A 20621-nucleotide genomic window follows, 5' to 3' on the forward strand; every position below is an offset into this window, starting at 1 on the left:
TAAGAGAGTAAACATAAGTAAGCACCTATGAATTATCCGAGAGCACACCCAAGACAGCGGCACATACAGCCTATATCAGCGCGCGCACACACCACACAGAAACAGAAACCAAACAGAAAGTCTAAGTATTCAAAGCAAAGACGGAGCTGCAGTATTCTATTCCGGACTGGCTAAACACACCAGCCTTCTCATCACATGTGACCGCGTGTTTCATGGGATTCAGTGTCGTGTAACGTCTATGAAAGCATCGTTTATTGGTGTCCGTTCTTACCGTCAAACAAAGAAAAAAAAAGCACCGCTCTTATACAAATGGAAGGAAAAGCCCCCTGGCGTAAAGCGCTAGATATGATCCACAGACACCGAATGTCAGCGAGGCAGAAACGAAGCACTTGTTTTGCGCGAACTTTGAATCTACGATAAGATGTAAAGCTAAGGGGTACGAAAACCCCGCCGGCAATATTCGTAAACAAAGGGTGAGTGCATGGAAAAGGAGAAGAGCTTGAAAGGGAGATTGCACAGAGATGATAAGATTGCACGTCTCTCTCCCTCAAACACTCTAGAACCATGACACAGATGCAGTATAAAGCTGCTCTCGTGAGGTGAAATTGGCTGTACGGCAGAGTTTCACTTCAAAAGTCGCAGGAAAAGCTTCAAGGTAAGCAGGCAGCGCTGTATCTGACATACAGTGTCCATTTCGATTTTCATTGTTTTTAAAACTTCCGCGAACATCGAACGCGCTCTAGCAAACTGCCCGAAATATTCGAATTTAACTGCACAAGGGAAGATCGCGGGTGTCTTCTGTTTGGAGCAAACGCGACATACCATAGTATCCTTTATGGGAACGAAACAAACGTGTTGTGTGCCTGTATTCCCAAGGCACACCGCCAGTACAACCTCGTTTTAATTTTTAAGAATCATAACAATCATACTCTCCCCTGATGAGCGTTCGCGTGCAAGCGGTAAATAACCTCCTAATGCCTAAATTCCTGTTCTCGGGTTGAACCAAATGAACGCCCATTGTTTACGTTTTCGAAACCATCATCGCTGCCATTTGTGACTACAAGGCGAAAAAGTTTTTTTTTCTGGGTGATTCCATTAGATCCCTTTCGATCCTATAGTAACGAAATCGTCATCCTCATCATCAAGGTCATTCATTAGTAATTCACAAGTCTTGTTATGGGGTATTTATTTAAATAACTCTCTGTAACGAAGGCATCAAAGAAGGTAGTGGGCGTGAAGTTCGAGGATAACAGCTAGAGCTGCTCTCCAATGGCGGTCGTCGGTCAGGTTACGCCCACTGCTAGACAAATGCTTCTCCAACTGATCTCTACTCAGCAATGCCCTATATGTAAGCAGTGGCCTCCATGTCTAAGCAAGTTCCCAATTCTCACTTCCCAGCCTGACTCTGTACTGCTCCCAGCCACGTTCCTCTGTTCTAGACATAACACCCTGTTATCTCAACTGACAACCGGTCATTCGTTCTCCACGTCACGTGTCCCACTCAAGTATGCTTCTATCTTTAATATCCGCTAAGATACCGTTACCTCCAGTTCGTTCTCAATGCAAGCTGCATTTCTCTCTTTTTAACGCTACCTCTATCACTTTCATTTTATCGAGAACCTTTTCACTACGGCGCCTCTTTCTCTCTTCCTTCTTTGACTCCCTCCCTCCCCTCATGCTGTGGTTGAGGTGTCCACCCAGAATTGAGACAGTTACTACGCCTTTCTTGTCCTCAAAAAACACGTTTTAGAGCGAAAGCGCTACTTCCCTAGCAAAGCTGAAAAACGCGAGGTATGCGTGAAGCCTCAACCTTCACGCATACCTCGATGCTGCTCCGTCATTGCGCTGAACCGGCACCCCCCCCCCTCCCCCCCCCTCCCCCCCCCCCCCCGGCCACTCGTCGCGCGCGCGGCTGCCAGTAGCGGCTGACGATAAGAACTTATGTGGTTGCCTTTGAGGTGGTGTTATCTCAAGTGCTTTCGCACGTCCTACTTGGTTTAACTACGTTAAAATCCTCCCATTTTTTGGCTAACCTCGTTACGCTCTCCTCAATCCAATTCGAACCTTTTTTGTTCAGCCTACACGTGTTAGCCTCATAGGTGAGCGTTAGCAGGACGTTACTGCTGAATACTTTTCTTTTCAGGTTTTCAGGGATACTGAGAAGTAGCCGTTCGCAACTTGAGAATGCCCCCAAGTGCATTCACATTTGCCATGCAATGGGCGTGGTCAGGCTGGTGGTGATCTCTGTTTAACCTGTAGTGACTCTTCTGTACTCAGCATTGTGACTTTCTTCGGCTAACACAGATGTCGCCAGTGCTCGGCTACTGGAACGTGAGGTCCCTGGGGCAGCCCATCCGTAACCTGCTCATCTACAAGGGAGTCGAGTTCGAGGACAAGCAGTACAAGCTTGGACCGATGCCCGACGTTTGGGGAGAGTGGCTGAAAGAGAAGTTCACACTGGGGCTTAAGTACCCTAACCTGCCGTACTATATCGACGGCGACGTCAAGATTACCCAGAGCTTGGCCATCCTCCGGTACCTGGGAAGGAAGTACGACCTGGCCGCGAGGTGCGCAATGCAATAGATCTTTACGGTTATATTACGTCTCACTGCGGCCCTATGTGCTACTTGGTGTGTTGAAGGCTTTGTATATGGTCCGCGGATAATAACGCAGATATGCGTTATGCATCCCCATCTCGACGATGTGTCGGGGTTGGGAATGACATTGTAGTCAAATGTATTTTCGAGCTCTGTGCATCCGACCACAACGCCCCCAAAAATTGTGGGCAAATCGACAAGAAGAAACTTTTGTCGTTAAGAGGCATCCTAATGCACGCCCCTCAAGGGCGTAGTCGGGACCGCACTTGACTGACGCCTTAAACCATGCGGTCACCGGCGTAAGGCTCCAGGTGTTGTTTTAGGCGAGTAATGTTTTCAGCTGCCATTCTCAACAAACTAAGGCGAACGTAGACTGCGGTGATCCTGAAACGGAACATGAGTCTGAAAATTAGAGACAGAGAGAAAGATAGGCCCTTTGAAGAAGAACAAAGACTAGACAGCGTGTAAAAAGCGCCGACATGCTATTCTCTGTTGAGGAGGGCTTTCGAGAGAAAAAAAAAAAGAAGGGCGCAAAAAAAAGCATGAAGGTCCAATTATCCTAACCATTGTGATTATTGTCGTCCAAATGGAATCCAGTACAAAAAAAATACAATTTGAACCAGCTTCGGCGCAAAGAGAACAGCTTCATTTCCGGTAGACTTTGACCGCAAGGCCATCGACGCAGTTATTATTTTTTTGTTGCACGAAAGAACAACACTGACTCTTCATTATCCTTAAAGGGGTAAAGAGACAAGTTTATGGGTGTCAGAGATACTTCCGTTACAGGCAGAAATATTAAAGTTTATAGGGCGTGATCTCAAAGTCTTTTTTAGAGTCAGCACAAGTATGTCCCGTAAGAACGCAGCATCACGACGCCACACAAAGCAATGATCAATAGTCTCATGTTGCTCATACAGGTGACAATTCACTGACCAGGGCACAAATGTACCCTTCGCTCGAATTCACGTTTTGACAGGTATATAGGTCGACGTATAAAGTTTAAAAAAGAACGTTTTTGCGGCAGATTGAATACGCACCCACCACACCTGCTTTAATACTCTATCGTCAAGAAAGCTCAGGTAAGGCTGCCGGTAGATCGGTACAGGAAGTAAAGACTGAATCAAAACGTTTGTCAACTGCCGCCTCGAGAGATCGCATAGGTATTTTAAGAGAAAGCGAACGCTGAGGAAGTACAGTATGTCAGCGACTTCTTTAAGAAAACCACACAGATCCTCGTATTTAAGTGCAGGAGATTAACACCGTGGCAACTTTAGCCATTTTTTGCTGTACTCACTTTCAATGCAGCTCGAAGGCTAAGTATTAAACGGGAGGAAAAGATTATATCAAAGCAACGTTTACCCGACTCTGCTGCAACAATGTTGACAGTCTTTACGAAGTTTAAAAAAAAAGTAATTTAGATAAATCGACATCAGATACAGCGGACTGGGCGAACAATGTCCGAAATACACGCAAATCCTTATAACTGAGCAGACCTATAGCTGGAGGCACCTAAAGCACTCCTTTGGCCATCCAGCCAGATCACAAAAACTTTCTGCGGAGCCAGCTGGTTCACATGCTATTTGGGGACGCATGTAGCGTGACTGAGACGACAAGAAACAGCAGATGCAGCATTCTGCTCTTGTACCGTTCCCCTGCTGTCTTAGGTCTCCTCTGTCGCGCTGTATACCTTCCCAAATAGCAATACAGCCAGTTATCAGATTTAACGCCGTATTTTCGAACGTGCCGTCTCTCGCACAATCGAGTGTCTTTTGTTCATGTTCTCTTCCCTCCGTCTTACCCCCATTATTCATGTTGCCCCTTTCCCAGAGCATAGTGATCGCCCGAATCCCGTCTGCCTGGACTCCGTGCCTTCTTTACGCTAATATATCTTTTCCCCACGCTTGTCTGCGTCGTTCTTTCCGTTCTTCGTGTTCCTTCTCCGCTATTTTTTCACCATGAACGTACAAGAACTCGCCCAACTTTCGGCACTGCCCACCATCGTAGTTGGATTACTCTATTTCCACCCACTTTGCATTGACTTTCAGGAAGTGTGAATATGGTGACTTAATCGTCTCTTTTCTTTCTCCCTTGAACCAGGAATGAGGAAGAGAGCATTGAACTGGACATGCTCGAGCAACGAGTCCAGGACTTGTACCTCATGCTGCCTTACTCAGGCGCCCCCGTGGCGAAGTTGAACTACAGCCTAGAGTTGTACGCCGAAAAGCTGGACGAATTCCTCGGTCCCTGGGACGACTTCTTGGCCAACCGGAAGTGGGTCATGGGTGAAAGGATGACGTACGTCGACTTCCTGCTCTACGAGGCACTAGACTGGCACCGCGAGTTCAAGCCGGAAGCCGTCAAGCGGTGGCCGAATATCATCAAGTACCTGGAGAGATTCGAAGAGCTGCCCAACATCAAGGAGTACTTTGCCTCGGACAAGTACAGCAAATGGCCAATCATGTGGGGTTTAAGGCCGTGGGGTTACAAAAAGCCGTCCGAGGGAGCTGCATAACAGCATTTCTAAAAATAAACTAGTCCGCCTTAGTTTCTACACTTTTGGAATCCTAAAGCTGTCGTTTCTATAAAACTGCTCGCAGACGCAGTTTGGGGGGGCTTTTAAGGTGAGCACGCGAATATATACACTGAGTGGGTTTCTCATGCAGTTATTCACTGAATCACCTGTCGTATGGTGACGTCCAGACTTTGATAAATGTGGCATCTATGTGCGCTTGCGCAAGTAAGTGGCTTTAAATACGTGGTTGAACCAATAATAAAATAGTTGTAAGTCCGGCGACAATCTTTGTGTGTCTTCTCCTGGCCCTGCGTCCGTTTTCGGTGGTTCTTCTCACGTGAACATGTACCAAATCGCCCAGCAGTTCACGCTGCTGTCGTATGCTACGCAGCGAGCTCAACATTGAATCTAAGTTATTGAATATAAGCGCATTGTTTATAAAGACCTACTTTTTTATTACAATAAATCAACTTAGAGTCCAGCGTCGTGGCGTCTACTCTCCCTGTGTCCATGTTTTTTACGCGCGCTGGAAAGATAAGTTAGTGTTACAAACCATGTGTTACCAGTGCTACAAGCCCAGCTATCACATCACAAATGAGGATGGCGACACATTCTTCAGTACGGCTACCTCACGGCAATTCTCCGGTCCACAAATCTTTTATGGTTCGGGCATATCTGAGTACTTTGCCTTTGTCCGGCGAGTAAAGGGAGAAGAAGCCTTTCATTTCTAAATACCACAACGCCGGCGATGCCTACTTCGCTATAGAAAACCAACGTAACAGAGACAACTGCAGATAAACTAGACTGAGAAAGATATTCTCAGACGCAAACGCGGGACTTGTCGACTTGTTGCACATAGGGTCAGCAAGGACGAAACGAAGGCCGTGTTTGCATTCGTGTCCTCTCCTCTACTATAAGACCCAAACCTCAGCGCTGGGCTTACACAACCGTCACGAGAAGGATTTGCGATTCGGTATGGAGATAGGAGGGAGGCTGGAAGGAAAGGTTGCATAGTGGTGATAAGAGCGTATATGTGTCTACGTTCTCTGAGCCACAGCAGAACAATAAGACGGATGCAATGAGAGCCCGCATTCGCGAGGGTATATTTGTGCCGTTTAGTGGAAGCTCACATCAAAGGGTCAGGACGTCCTTATAGGTAAGCAGACTTGTTGCATCCCCGCTATTCGTCCCTGTTCTGCCTGGCTTTTAAATCATGCTTTCCTAGACATTCTTGCACACTGAAACTGCACCTGCTAAGCTGTAGAAGATGAACTCGCCACTGCGTGCCCCCGCTGTGCGCAACATAATATACAAAATTCATAAGCACGCATTGTAAAAGAGAATGGAAGGAACTATTATCACACCTGTATTCGTAAGATGCACCGCTACCGTAACTTCCTGATTCTTTTTTTCTTTCTGATTAAAGTTCCTCTGTAAATACGAATTAGCTCAGCATTCGGAAACGCTTATATAGTTTCGATTTTTTTTTTTTTTTGTCTGCGAACTGAATGAATTACACGCCCCTCGTATTCGCCTTCATATCCGCCGTTAGTTCAATTCAAGGCTTAGTTCAAGGCTTTTAATGTTTTGCTTGTTCATGAGGTCACCTTAGAGTCCACTGTGGTCCGATTTCAGAAAATTGGCCTAAACTCGTTTAAAGATGTTAATTATATTTCAACCATGGAAGAGCAGTTAGTCAAAAAGCGCTGTATCTAAAGTGTCCTTAATCCGCGCTTGGTGGGTGTCAAAGACCCCTTTTTTTAAGCATTTCACCCCAGAGAAGACGGGTACTAGACCAGGGAAAAGCTTGTACCCTTTGTATCACCTGTAGGTACAGTCTTTGTCAAAAGTTTAGAGCCCAGGGGGTTGCTTCTAAGCCTTGTAGTGGGGACTCCTGAAGCATTCGTGGCAGCCCTACCCACTGGAGGAGGCATAACCAGAAATCATCTTACCTTCAGGAAATTTGGAGCGCTGGAGAAGCATTACGAACCACACAGTGTGGCTCAGAAGCAAACCCCCTGGGCTCCAAACTTTTGACAAAGGCTGTACCTGGTGGCCAGGGTGTCGAACCGGAATTTTTTCGGGTTCGGTTCAGGTTCGGGTTCACACCTTTCGGGTTCAGTTCCGGGTTCGGCTCCAGAGCGACATTTCGTTCCGGTTCGAACCGGTTCGGACCGTACTGAACCGGTTCAAACGGGTTCAAACGGGTTCAGGGGAAAAAAAAATTTAAAACGTAGATGGGTTTTAATCAACCTTGTTATGGTGTTTACTTTTTTCTGTGGCATCGATATATAACAAAAAACTGCAAAAATTTGTTCAATGCGAGATGTTCTCACTTTACCCACTTTATGTATTGTCCGCGGCAAAAAGACGAATTTACGTCAACAGCCGAAAAATGAAATAAACTCGAAATATAATGTACGGCTATTTGTATGCTATAATCCTTCTGATGATGTATAAGGCGAAAAGCCGGAGGATTTTGCATCTACACAACTCTCCAGCTTGAGGAATTTCGGAGACCCCGTCGAGCGAGAAATTGGTCTCCTTGAAGCTCGAGTCAGTCGGGAATTTTTCGTACGCAGTACACTTACGCGTGCGCCGACATGACCGCCGCACCAGGCCTCTACGTTCCCGCGCACTATTGAGAAACGAAGCTGCCATGTTGTTGTTGTTGCCTTGGTGGCATGGCACATACCCACGACGGGGGATTGGCCAGGGGTCAGCTGCCATGTATTGGCACCTATATACAGATAGACACCTTTTCGTCGTCCCGAAATCGACTTGCCAGCCCCCCCCCCCCCCCCCCCCCCTTTCCTACATGTTACGAGAATATGCGAGAACCCCTCCATCACCCATCCCCCACCGAACGAGAGCCTCGTGGGAGCACTAGCTCTCCCTAACACCCTGAGCGTACCAAAACATATTTTACTTAAATCTCCTCTTCGATATAGCCTTTGTCACTCGCTTTATATATCTCGAGCCCCTGTTTCTCAGTATCTTCAAAAAGACAGCTAGTCGTGGATTCTCGCTAGTACAGTGAGAAATTACGACTATGACTTATTATGATGACGTCGACCTGTTTTATTCTGATAAAAATAATATGATAAAAAAACACACTTGGTTAGGTTAGGTTGAGGCGCTTCGTTTCTGCACGGACACAAATTGGTAACATATTCGTTGGGATGTAGCGTTGCAACATTCTTGTAGGTGCAGCATTCTGCTAGGAAGAAGGTGTACTTGCACTGCGTAGAATTTTTGTAACTTTTCCTGGGGGTCTATCAAAGGGAGCCTGTGCGTCTACAGAATTCTTTGCGCCCTTGGTGGAGTCTGATGAATCTGTCGTGCACCATTTTTCCACCAACTTGTTTCAGGGAATTTATTTTCAAAACTACAAACAACCCCTTTCTGGGAGCTGTGCTTAATAGGCGGCTAAGCGCTCGTCTGTCTTTTCTGGACATGGTCGTGAGAGAACTTTATGCTGATACATTCGGTTTTCTCCCTGTTCGCTTTTCCTTGTGGATACCTGTACGACCTCTCCACAAGGCAGACGATAAAGGTTGTGATCGGTCATTGCTTCCTCTACCCATATATCTGCAGCCTTACCTAGCCTTTCTTGATACGAATTCAGCTGATGTAGTCCAGCCCAACGGCCGAAGGTATAACGAACGCTCGCATATTACGAACGGGTGCGGTGTTACCGTGAAAATATGCATAAGGGAAACGGCAATTCGTCGCAGATACAACGAAAAACTTTGGTCGCACCACTCGGTTATAGCGAACGAGTAGGCGCCGTAAACTACCCCCGAATTTTTAGAGGTCGTGCTTCCAGTAAGCGCGGAGTGAAAGAAAGTCTCTCAACCTTCACGACACCTCTCCGGAAAGAACATGTCGACCGAAAAATGCGATAAAAGACGGCACTGCAGTGCGCAGCGCTAACCGGAAAATCCAGCGTCTGGGAACATTGCAAACGGTAACGTAAACACGGTAACCATATGCTATAACTCCCTATTCAAACAGTAAGTAACCGCAGGCCAAGCCCGCGTCGATGGCCTACGAGGGCAATCATTGCCTGCGTGTTCGCCGGCAGGGCAAAGCCTCTCAAGCGGAAGCGCGGTGCGTGTGAGAAAGGGGCATCGTCGAAAGCGAAGCTATTGACCATGGTCGTGAATCAAGTAACAGCAGCGATTTGAGAATTTTTAAATCCTTGCTAGCCATGCATGCTAGCCACGGGCTGGTCACGTGGCATGCATAGCCTGCGCTATGCATGCCTACCACGTGCAGGCGCTGCTACCACGTGCAGGCAGCGTCACAAAGCGGACAGTGCAACTGATGCACTCAGTGCCGCGAGCGCTGCGCTACTTTTGTCGCTTCATGAGTACGCGAACTACAGAAGCAGCTCGAAAACACACGTGACCGGACGCATGTAGATGTGTGACAAAGCTTCGTTGATCCATGGCTGGCCAGATGTTTCCTCAGACAACTACGCTCCTGCGGACCACAAAATTGCAGAAGCGCGGGCTGTGACGAAGACGAACACCTAGCACAAGCACTCCCGTACTCTCAGGAATTTTGCTTATGTGACCGACCTGCCACCAGCTGCCGTGGACACTTCAACCACGATTAGTTATACCCCGTAGCTAAATTTGATGGTTAGCAGCAAGGGTCTCCACGAGGATTCACTGACCACCCTAGGTATATCCTGGAAAGAGCCGCTGGAGGATCTGCTTAGCACAAGTAGGAGCGCATAAAGTATTTTTAAAGAAATAAACGCCACTTTTAGTGGCCTTAGTATTTTTGGCTGTTATACGAAGAGTCCACTTACTAAGAACAATGAACGGAATTCGCGAGACCGTCAGGTTCGTTATAAATGGGCTCGACTGTAGTTTCAATCGGCCGCAAAAACCTTGTTCACGCTTCAAACATGGACCTTACGCGTTAGGACGTACCTTCGCGCTAAGAAGGCATTTGTGCCGTGGTCAGTGAATTCATACCTGTGAGAGCAACGAGAAATCACTGAGCAACAAAATAATTGTTTCTTTTTGTCGTGATGCTGCGTTTTTGGGGCATACTTCAGCAGTGTCTTAAAATAGACATTGAGGTCATGTACTTCACTATAAGATTTCGGTCTACGACGAAAGACTCCCGAATTCCGTGCGATCTCATCGTGTTCATAGGACAGCTTAGCGTGTGGAACACCCGCATGATGGATCAACATGCAGAACCGCCGCGTTCAGCGAGGTCGCTGTTCAGAGAACAGTGCTCTTTACCGCTGGAGGACTATGTGTTCAATTTCAATCTCCTGACTCATTCCGAAATTTTGATGTGCGGGCGGAGTAAGGGAGCCACGGTGTCGTAAGGACTTATGCTGAGATCTTTGAATTCGACGAGATCAAGCAAGGCACGACGATGGTCACAGAGGTTCCTAATATTTTATGCAACAACGATAAAAGGAAGCCTCGGAGATGGCGGAGTAGCCTAAGGCATCTCTAAACGGAGCTTTTCTGTTGCGCCGCCGCTGGTACGAATCCAAATCGGAGTATACATACTCGTTTAGTGGTCCTTCTTACTGCGTTAGCAGTATAGCACCCCTTCCCAAAAATAACCACACTGTGTGTGTGTGTGTGTGTGTGTGTGTGTGTGTGTGTGTGTGTGTGTGTGTGTGTGTGTGTGTGTGTGTGTGTGTGTGTGTGTGTGTGTGTGTGTGTGTGTGTGTGTGTGTGTGTGTGTGTGTGTGTGTGTGTGTGTGTGTGTGTGTGTGTGTGTGTGCGCGCGCGTGCGTGCGTGCGTGCGTGCGCGCGCGCGTGTGGAATTTGAGCGCATGCATTTGCCCTGTGGCCGTCCGGAGCGCCTTCACTCGACCCTGCATCTGGGGACGCAGCCTCGGCGAAGGACTTCATCGAGGGAGGAGTCTGTTGCGTTGCAAGACACTGCTGGCGTGTGAGCCCGTGAACTCCGGAAAACTGTTTGTGCCGCGAGCGTTCCGACCTATACACGGTGCCGCAGGGTGCCGGCCTCGTCGCGAACGCGGGGCTCATGTTCAGCCGAAGACGCACCCCTCTCGAACTTGACGTTTATGAGGGTCACGGCTCTCCCCTCTCCTCTCGCAATTTAACTCGGGGTGGTCTGGATTCGGCCCCCAAGGACGCTTTCTTCCAAGAAACGCAGCTTGGTCACGTGACCACGGCGTTCGAAAACTCGACCGTCAACGGACAAAGAGAGTCTTCCTCCAGCAGCGGAAGAGAGCAGCTGCTCGGGGAGACAGTCTGTAGCTTCCAAGGGCCTGGGGCCCTCTTTCCTTTTGGGTCGAAGTCTGAATAAAGGCCCAATTCCTAGCCTTCACTGAGTCCGCAGCCCGCACCTAGCAACAGCATTCTCAATCGCTGCTCGAAGGACTGTGCACACAGATTTTATTGCGTATTTTCTTTCAAACGATGACTTAGATATTAGGATACCTGGATCACTATGCGGTATTCGCCTACGGCCGCTGAATAATTTAGAAAAGAATTTATTCTCACATGCTGTTTCGGTTTCATCAACCGAGAAATGTTGTGACTTGCAGTTGAACTGTCACGTGAGGCGTGCAAACCTGTGATATAGACGCTGATACTTCGTTTTGACTCACTACTGCACATAAACCAGCCTGCGTCAAAGGCTAGAATTACAACAAAGGAGTTATTGCCGTCTTATTTCGTGCCTCATGTAACCTAAATTCAACTACAGGTAACAGCACTCGTTCTGCTGATGAAACTAAAACAACGTCAGGAAGAACTTCGAATATAAATTATTTATTGGCTGTAGGCAAATACCACAGGGTGCTCCATGTATACCAATGTCGAAATCATCGTTTGAAAAGAGAAAATACGCAAGCAAAAGTTTGGTGTCTATAGTGCTTTATTGAGTTAGATCAGTGCTAACAATTTGATTAAAGCCATACATAAACATGAAAAGGAGTAGAAGTCGTAACTCAAGATTTCACATAAACCTGACTTACAATGCTTTAGAATCGGCGCTAGTACATTACAGAAGAGTCAATTAGGTTTCTTCCCACACATCATACTTCATTCAATTTTGTTGTCTCATATACTTGGCGCCATTCTCCCACTTTCAAGCGCAGACAGCTTCGGATGGGTAAACCTACGCGCTAGGCTATCTCATTTTGTCTGAAGAAAAAAAAAAGAAGCGTGCCGGGTTGCAAAAAAAGTGGGGCTGAACCGAGCTCGGAACCGGTTCGGAACGGTTCCTTTGAATCGTTCCGGTTCGGGTTCAGTTCCAAGATGGCGAAAAAAATATGGGTTCGGTTCGGCTCCGGTTCCGAGTGGAAATTCGGGTTCGGTTCCGGTTTCGGGTTCAGGTTCGGTTCCGGTTCGACACCCTGCTGGTGGCACTGGGGTCGAACCCCGTACCTCCCGCATATGTGGCAGATCCTCCTGTCACTATAAAGGTCACCGCTGTGTCTTAAACTTTTTGTGATTCCGCGCTGTTTAACCTGTAGACACTCTTCTGTACTCTATATCGTTACCTTCTTTAACCAGCACAGATGGCACCCGTACTCGGATACTGGAACACCAGGTCTTTGGGACAGCCCATCCGCAATCTGCTCATCTACAAGGGCGTCGAGTTTGAGGACAAGCAGTGCAAGGTTGGACCGATGCCCGACATTTGGGGAGAGTGGCGCAAAGAGAAGCACAAGCTGGGGCTTAGGTATCCAAACCTACCGTACTATATCGACGGCGACGTCAAGATTACCCAGAGCTTGGCCATCCTCCGGTACCTGGGAAGAAAGCACGATTTGGCCGCGAGGTGTGTACACTGTATACGCCTTTACAGTTATGCTAGGCCGCATCCCAGTCATACATGGTAGCCGTAGCCTCAAAGGCTCTGTGTATGCATGGTGAATGTTTCAGCAATTTGATTCTTTTGTAAGAGAAGTACTCCTAATCGCACTTCCCGCAGGTCAGGTAGTTGCCGATGTCACTGTCACTATATGTATGTCGCATGACCCCTACAAACCGGCGACTGAGGCGTACGGTATGACATAATGTGTAAACTTCTCACGGTTCATCGCCAACGTCAGCAAAGCGAGTGAGGGTAATAGAAGGATACTGTATGCGTGTTCAACTCAATTTTAAGTGATAAATGCGCTTCGTAGCAGACCGCCGGGCTAACGGCGTCTACCTGTTATCATTACCACGTAATACCCGCCTTGCATCAGCTTGTGTGGCATCGCGGGTGGCTAGAAGACGCAGTGCGGTTGACCTTGGTGTCATGGGATAGGTCGATGCCATTAGCCACCACCTGCTCATTTTTGAAGTTACATGCAGCAAGTTTACTCATTATACTCCCCTGTTATTTAACGTCTACGTGAATGACCTTTCAAACTTTGTTCCTGTAGGCCTGTACCAGTACGCTGACGATACTGTACTTGTAACCCAGTCACCGAACTACTCTGACTCAATTTCTTCTCTTCAAGCTGCAGCAATAATTTCTATGGACTGGTTCTCAAACAACCTAATTAAAGTTAACAACTCTAAGACTCAGCTTATATGCTTTCACAGCCCGATGAAGAAGGTAGATTTAAACCATCACCTTTTCTTGCACGGATCTGATTGTTCCCAATGTCAATGTATACCCTTGAGCTATACAAATACAGTGAAATACCTAGGATTATACTTTGACAGTGCTCTTTCATGGAATGATCACTTGTCCCACGTTTGTAAAAAGCTCCGAACCGTCTCCTGTGTGCTTTACAACATCAGGTACTACATGCCGCTTTCAATACGCAAAGTTATCGTAAACGCCCTTGGTTATAGCATACTGCGCTATGGCATAACGATTTATGGTCACTGTGCAGTTCGCTGGAAGTGCAGGATTAATTCTCTCCTACGATCTTTATTAAAAAATATCGGCTATGATTTAGGCCTTCCCTCCAATTCTGATCTCTTTAAGGTATTTTCTCTACCTGCTTTTGATCGCCTTTTGATGGAAACGATCGTCCTGAAGCATTTTTGGCTTAGTGACTATAAGATTCCGTATGTTCCCACACGGTCTCTTCGACCGAAGGAACCTTTTTGTATTCCCCGACGGTCTACAAGATATGGAAGGCGTTTAAGAGATTATTACGTTCCCTTTCACTTTAACAGGTTACCTCCAAGCGTTCGCCGGGCAAAAACTAAATACAAAATAAAAAAGATGCTGCGATACATTAATTAGAGGGTTTACGACATCATGCATGTGCTTTACCACCTCTCAAGTAAATCTTGTGATGTCATTGGTTACTGCTGTATTTATTGCACTGATCTGAGGTATTGTTATGCCACTTTGGTTTTTCTTCCTTGCGATTTAATCTGATGAGGATTTTTTTTTTCCTTCATGTAACATGAGTCTTGTGTCTATTTTGTTCTCACCGTCATACTAATTTTATGTCCGTTATTTTGAATGTGTTTTTTTTTTTGCCTGTGTGTATGTCTGCGCGGTTCCGCTGCCTGTCGGGCTCTGCCGCTCAAGCCCTATGAGGCTTTGGCAGGCCGGATTTCTGTACATTTTTTTAAATATTTGGCGCAATAAAGAATTATTATTAAAAAAAAATTATTATACTCAACAGACGTGGGGAAAACACGTCCGCTTGCTTCGGGTTTGTTATTTCTATGATAGGTTTTCTGAACCATAAATATGTCGCGGTTTTATCAAACTATTACTCAGGTGGGGTTCAAAAAGAGTAATAAATTTATTTCGGGTGTCTTCATGGATTACAGTATTTCATTGGCCATCGCAAATGATGAGGATGAGTCTCTCGAAAGGAAATAGTCCACACATATTTTTATCTCTGTGCGCTTAACTTGCTGCTGTATTGTCGAACACCCCCCCCCCCCCCCCCCAAAAAAAAAAAAGCAAAAACGAATTTTTCAACAGCGCTCTTTAGTGCACATTTAACAAAGTAGCCCTAAAGTTCAAAAAAGGAATGTTGATGTAATTTAATGTAAATTAAGTGTGACATGAAATAAATATTGATGTAATTTAAATCTAATGTAAATTAAGTGGGACATGTCCGCCATTTAACCTGCTTCTCAAACGCGGTTTCCACAAACAAACCTTTGAGCTCCAACCCTCTCTGCACCTTGCACACTTTTAACAACCGCCAATGTCAGAGGAAACTCATGGACCAATGGTCGAAGAAACTTCACAGGTTTTAAAAGCTGAAGACGCCTAAACGATCAGCAGTGGCTGATCACGTGGGCTGGCAAGACTGCAGATCTTCATCGGAGTCCTCGACAGAGGACACCGTCCACAAAGAACGGTTCCCCAGTCACCCTCCCTAAACGCTCGGTTCAGGTTTTCGAGGCAATCGGGACTGCATGATGAGGTTGCGCTGTTCAGCTGTGACGCAGCCAACCAGCTTAGATGGTCCAGCCAGCTCGCCAGGCAGTAGAAGCCGCGGACGCCATGGACTAGGAATGCCTACCAAGAGGAATCCGAGGATTTTCAAATTCTTGAGCTAACAAATTGTTTTTAATCAATCCACCTCGCGTGCCTCCTCTCGCTGAATCGCGTGTTCCCTTCTTCCTCCTACTCTTTTTTATTGCCCATATTATTTCTCTGCCTGGCGCCCCTACAGCACGGTAGCCAAACAGTGCCCTATGACTAGCCTTCCTGTTTAATGGTTTTCTCTTTCTTCCGGCATTGTAATTACTACGTGCATTTCCTCTATACCATTAGTAAGTTCGCTCTTCTTAGCAAGTTTAATTACACTGACTTATTGGCTTTGTCTTTAACCGCCTCCTAGGAATGAGGAAGAGACCATCGAACTGGACATGCTCGAGCAACGAGTTCAAGACTTGTACCTCATGCTGCCTTACTCAGGCGCCCCAGCCGCAAAATTGAACTACAGCCTAGAATCGTACGCCGAAAAGCTGGATGAATTTCTCGGTCCCTGGGACGACTTCTTGGCCAACCGGAAGTGGGTCATGGGTGAGAGGATGACGTACGTCGACTTCCTGCTCTACGAGGCACTAGACTGGCACCGCGAGTTCAAGCCGGAAGCCGTCAAGCATTGGCCGAATATCATCAAGTACGTGGAGAGATTCGAAGAGCTGCCCAACATCAAGGAGTACTTTGCCTCGGACAAGTACAGCAAATGGCCCATCTTAGGCCCTCACAGGCCATGGGGAAACGGAAAGCCGTCTGAGCCAGGTACACAGAAACATTCCTGAAAATAAAATCCAAACCCAGACGCTGTCGTTGCTAAAAAGGAGCTTTCATTCATAAATACAAAGTAGAAGTCAATCGGATGCAGCGCTTGAGCAAAGCATCGTTGAAAGTTGTACCCATGAATCGGTTAAGTTTCCACATCACTACCAACGAACTTCGGAAGCATGTGCACTCTTTCTCGCCCGGTTTTCTTCGTAATAACCTGAAAAATGAGCAGCAAAACCAGCCTAGAGAAAAAAAAAAAAGAAGCAAAGAAAACGTGCCGCAGCTGTCGACGTCGGCTTACTCATAGGCCTTCTCTGTGCCATTGATGTGTGTTGGCGAGTTTAGGGAGCAGGGTTATTCAGACCAAGCAGGTATGCATGTTCGTGACGGCAGCTTCTGCACTCCATGGATTCTGCACTCCTCTTCAAAACGTAAGATACGAAGGCAGTTCTATATATTTCCACCATGCACACAAAGCATACATGAACAATAAACTTAAATGAAAGTGTGCTATACTCAATGGAATGTATTTTTAAAATGAACCGTTGCCTGTGGTATTTGCAAGAGTGTGTAGTTCTAGCGTGGTCATTGAGGTCGATAAGTGGTTGTTGGTTTTATCACCGTATAATGGCGCAAAGAATTGCCCTTGGGTTGTCGTAAATTATATTCCGCGAGTTTCGACCAGAGCAGGGACGTTTTGTGTGTGATGTGTTGCAGGAAGCACCCAGTCGCCGTACCTGGTCGAGTGGATCTCTTAAACTGACAGACAAGCTCGCTGAGCGCGATACGAGAGCGTATGGCCTGCATTGCGTTCTGCGCAGTGGAAAGGCGGATATTATTTGAGAAATTCTTTATTGATTGAAACATGTCCTTTATTAAAATCCCTCGCGAGCACATTCGGGCCATCTATGCGGGCACCGAGGCGAGTGCCGATTCGGTCGTCGCCGACTCCCGTACAGCTTGATGCTCGGGTCTTCTGCCACAAATGCTTAAAATATCTGACAGGTACCATACGCATGCATCTACCCGAGAGGACTGGGAGGCGGCCCTGCTCAGCTGCCAGGAACTGTCGGCCCAACAGGCCCTGGTCCGGCGGACTTGTGTAGCGGTCTCGACCAATGGGATCCCGGAATGAGGGACTCCGCCTGGTATTGTAAGGGGTGAGACCCATTAGGGGCCTCTCCCCGAGCACCTCTCTGTAAATTACTAAATAAAAGCTTTTCACCACCACCACCTCGCGTTTAGTTCATTACAGAGTAAGAATTTCCCAGCGCGGATCACCATCCAAGCACACGCGCCGCCGACACGCGAGGCCGGAATGTAGCGCCTTTCCTTTGAGTGCTAGCCCTCTACGGTAAAGCTGTATTATTACAGACAGGATACGCAGCTAAATTTGCACAGTACACCCGCTTACTCTAGATGAGCGTTCAACCAGCTGATATACGCTTTTGTAGCGTGAGCTACACTGGCCGAGGTTGAGCAGTTTCACGTGGCTCCTGGAGAGCCGTGCTGCGCATGCGCGAGAGGCAAGTGACGTCACTACGCACAGCTGTCGTGCCTCGCCGCACGCGCTCGCCTTCCTTTCCTTAAAATGATCAGAGTAAAACGTTGACAACGCCAACGCCAATGAACGCAATGAACGCCGATGGCCTATGACTTCGGGTTTGGTTTGGTTTATGGGGTTTAACGTCCCAAAGCGACTAAGGCTATGAGAGACGCCGTAGTGGAGGGCTCCGGAAATTTCGACCACCTGTGGTTCAGCACTGCGTTTCTGGCACAACGTTGTCAATGCCAACGCATGCAGCGCACACCTGTCGCTACCGCCACTTAGCTTAAAGCAAGGTAGGTGTCCACTGTCCCAAGAGATATACGCTGTTACGTATATCCTGGCATAGCAGAGCTAAGCCACTGCCAATTTTTGTTGCGGAAGCAATACTACGCTGGTGTGAGCGATTTCGCGGAACCCCGAAGAGCCCCAACTGCGCATGAGCGAGTGTGAGACAGTTAACAAGGTACCCATGTGGGCTTGTTGGTGTACATCAGACATAACTTCACCAGCGAAAGAACGAGACACCAAGAGAAGAAGAACACAGAAGAGAAGAACCAGCGTTGTTCTTTTCGTGAAGTTATGTCTGCGAGACAGTTACTGCTAATTTCCTTTCCTCATCTCGGTGGACACCTGAACCACACCGTAAGGGAAGGGAGGAAGGTACGAGTGAAAGAGGTGCCATAGTGGAGGTCTCCGGAATAATTTCGACCACCAGGGGATCTTTAACGTGCACTGACATCGCACAGCACACGGGCGCCTCTTGCGTTTCGCCTCCATCAAAACGCGGCCGCCGCGGTCGGGTTCGAACCCGGGTACTCCGGCTCGGAATACGAGCGCCTTACCACTGAGCCACCGCGGCGGGTTTTCCTCAACTACAATTTTCATTTTCTCCATTACGGCCCCTCTTCTTTCACTTGCGACTTCCTCACTTCCTGTACGGTGCGGTTCCGGTGTCTACCGAGATGACAGAGGATTACTATGCCATTTCCTTTCCTAAAAAAGCGTTGCGTTCAAAGGGCAAGTCATCGCGCCGAACAGGTGGTGGCGTTCTGTTCGGTGGACTCCCTGGCAGCGCTACAACACGCTGTGGCGTTCCACTCGTAAAATCGAAGCTTAAGCGTCATTAATTAGCAGTTAATTACAATTTGGTCAATAATCATTCATTAGTAATTTCTTAGTAATTAGTATTTCATTAAGTGTGACGTCATCCAATGGTGAGGTCACCAGTGCCGCAGAAGCAGTCAAAGTGGTGTGGAAAACGCTTTCGCCTCTATGCATTTCAGACAGTCAGTGCCATAGAGTTTCTAGAGGGAAAGCTGGCAACCTGTCTATGGGAGTTTCTTTAGTTTACGTGTAGCCATCTGGTAGCCATGGACCCTCGAGATCACTTCAGCCACCATGGGCGCTCAAAGCATCATGGGGCGGTGAGCTACCGACTGCAGAACTACTTTTGCCAAAAAATAATAGAAAAATAAAGCAGTTCGATAACTACGAATGTCCTAACATTCAATATCCTGGCTGGAAATTGCAACAGACGAGCAGAAAAGCATGTAAATGCAAAGTTTGCCGAAATTAAGATATGGCTAGCTTTCCTATTGGCCAAGTAATGAACACTGCAAAAACTAATATTTCGTAATTAACAGGCGCATTTCTAAAAGTAAATATGTTTCAAAAAAATGTTGTTGCTTAGATACTATAAGAGGTTTTTAATGGCATTTCGGAAAAGTGAAACCTTTTATTGGCATTGTGTGTCGTTGCGTTTTACTACTATGGCTTTTGCACACTGCGTTCGCGCGAAAGTCGTCTGCGCACACACGAACAGAGTTTTCGGAATGAAATGTTTTAGTAGTGCCACTTCGTATTCCCAAAAAACTACGACTGTCTCGCAACAAGTAGCTCACCGTCCCATGATGCTTTGAGCGTCCATGGTGGCAGAAGTGCAGCGCTGCCAGCTTTCCCTCTAGGTAATAGTAAGAATATGGTCAGTGCCCCCGAGATGCCGCCGCCGCTGCGAATGCCGCGCCGTGCTTCCGCAATTCTACTCGGGATGGCCATTGGTCTAACCACAGCAAATTTTTATTGCGTTCCTTGCCGGCAGCAAAAGCCGGCGGCCGACAGACTACAGTTGAACGGATTGTAATCCCGATTCTTTTCTCATTACAGCTCACAAGAAGCAGTTCACGGACGTAGAAATCGTAACGACCACAACAGGGTCAATCGCCAAGCAGGGTCGATCGGCTGCGGTCATACCAGTCATACATACTGCGTAGTAAACAAACACGCGATAATCCAAGAGTACGGCGTGTCGTTTGATGAGCAACGCACGGCATTGAGCGCAGCTCTTTGGCGCCCGTTCCTGCGTGTCGCGGCGTCGCCGTTGCCCCTAGTAACCAGGTCCGCAGTCGGGGCAGCGCGCGCTCCTGGCGCAATTTCTCCCGCACGCCCAAGCCGCCGTTCGCCACTGCGTCGCGATGCATACGGATTCGATCGCGATCAGCTGTTTAATCTGCAGTCTGCGTCAGCCCTCAATACCTTCCGGTCATTGTTGTCGATCCCAACCAGCCTATTTCTTCCTTACGCGCGCGCAGCAACGAGACGGCTGAACGCGAAGCTACGGAGAGCATCTGCCCTCCGTGATCCATGGCTGTATGCCACCGCGGTTGCCAGCCCAAGTGACCATAATGCGCTTTCCTGAGCACGGTAAATCGAAGAGGCCACATAGCCATCCCATTTCGCGCAATTTGTGACGCCTAATTCGCTTATTAGCATTTTT

General features: G+C 47.5%; 2 protein-coding genes across 3 annotated transcripts; both read left to right on the forward strand.

Moving 5' to 3' along the window:
- Nucleotides 1–580: 580 nt before the first annotated feature.
- Nucleotides 581–5545, forward strand: LOC149364261 (glutathione S-transferase Mu 1-like). Its single transcript, XM_089570059.1, has 3 exons — nt 581–655; nt 2305–2567; nt 4695–5545. Exons 2-3 carry the CDS (start codon nt 2305–2307, stop codon nt 5107–5109), a joined length of 678 nt encoding a protein of 225 aa, XP_089426185.1. The 5' UTR covers nt 581–655; the 3' UTR covers nt 5110–5545.
- A 591-nt stretch (nt 5546–6136) lies between these two features.
- LOC149364262 (glutathione S-transferase Mu 1-like) lies at nt 6137–17510 on the forward strand. Of its 2 annotated transcripts, none has more exons than XM_089570061.1 (4): nt 6137–6265; nt 12647–12909; nt 15890–16296; nt 17305–17510. In XM_089570061.1, exons 2-4 carry the CDS (start codon nt 12647–12649, stop codon nt 17403–17405), a joined length of 771 nt encoding a protein of 256 aa, XP_089426187.1. In that variant the 5' UTR covers nt 6137–6265; the 3' UTR covers nt 17406–17510. The 2 variants fall into 2 exon arrangements, with proteins under 2 accessions (XP_089426187.1, XP_089426186.1); XM_089570060.1 differs by having other exon boundaries at nt 6145–6265; nt 12642–12909.
- The last annotated feature ends 3111 nt before the right edge of the window (nt 17511–20621 follow it).

Source organism: Amblyomma mixtum, chromosome 2 (genome assembly GCF_055824585.1).
Source record: "Amblyomma mixtum isolate Tamu chromosome 2, ASM5582458v1, whole genome shotgun sequence".
NCBI classification, from domain to species: Eukaryota; Metazoa; Arthropoda; class Arachnida; order Ixodida; family Ixodidae; genus Amblyomma; species Amblyomma mixtum.

What these genes read in the sequence shown, in the direction of transcription:
- LOC149364261 (XM_089570059.1), top strand. Translation starts at nt 2,305, where the DNA reads ATGTCGCCAGTGCTCGGCTACTGGAACGTGAGGTCCCTGGGGCAGCCC. An exon ending in AAGTACGACCTGGCCGCGAG is followed by an intron (nt 2,568 to 4,694) that starts GTGCGCAATGCA and finishes CCCTTGAACCAG; the next exon opens with GAATGAGGAAGAGAGCATTG.
- LOC149364262 (XM_089570061.1), top strand. Translation starts at nt 12,647, where the DNA reads ATGGCACCCGTACTCGGATACTGGAACACCAGGTCTTTGGGACAGCCC. An exon ending in AAGCACGATTTGGCCGCGAG is followed by an intron (nt 12,910 to 15,889) that starts GTGTGTACACTG and finishes ACCGCCTCCTAG; the next exon opens with GAATGAGGAAGAGACCATCG. An exon ending in CGGAAAGCCGTCTGAGCCAG is followed by an intron (nt 16,297 to 17,304) that starts GTACACAGAAAC and finishes AATATCTGACAG; the next exon opens with GTACCATACGCATGCATCTA.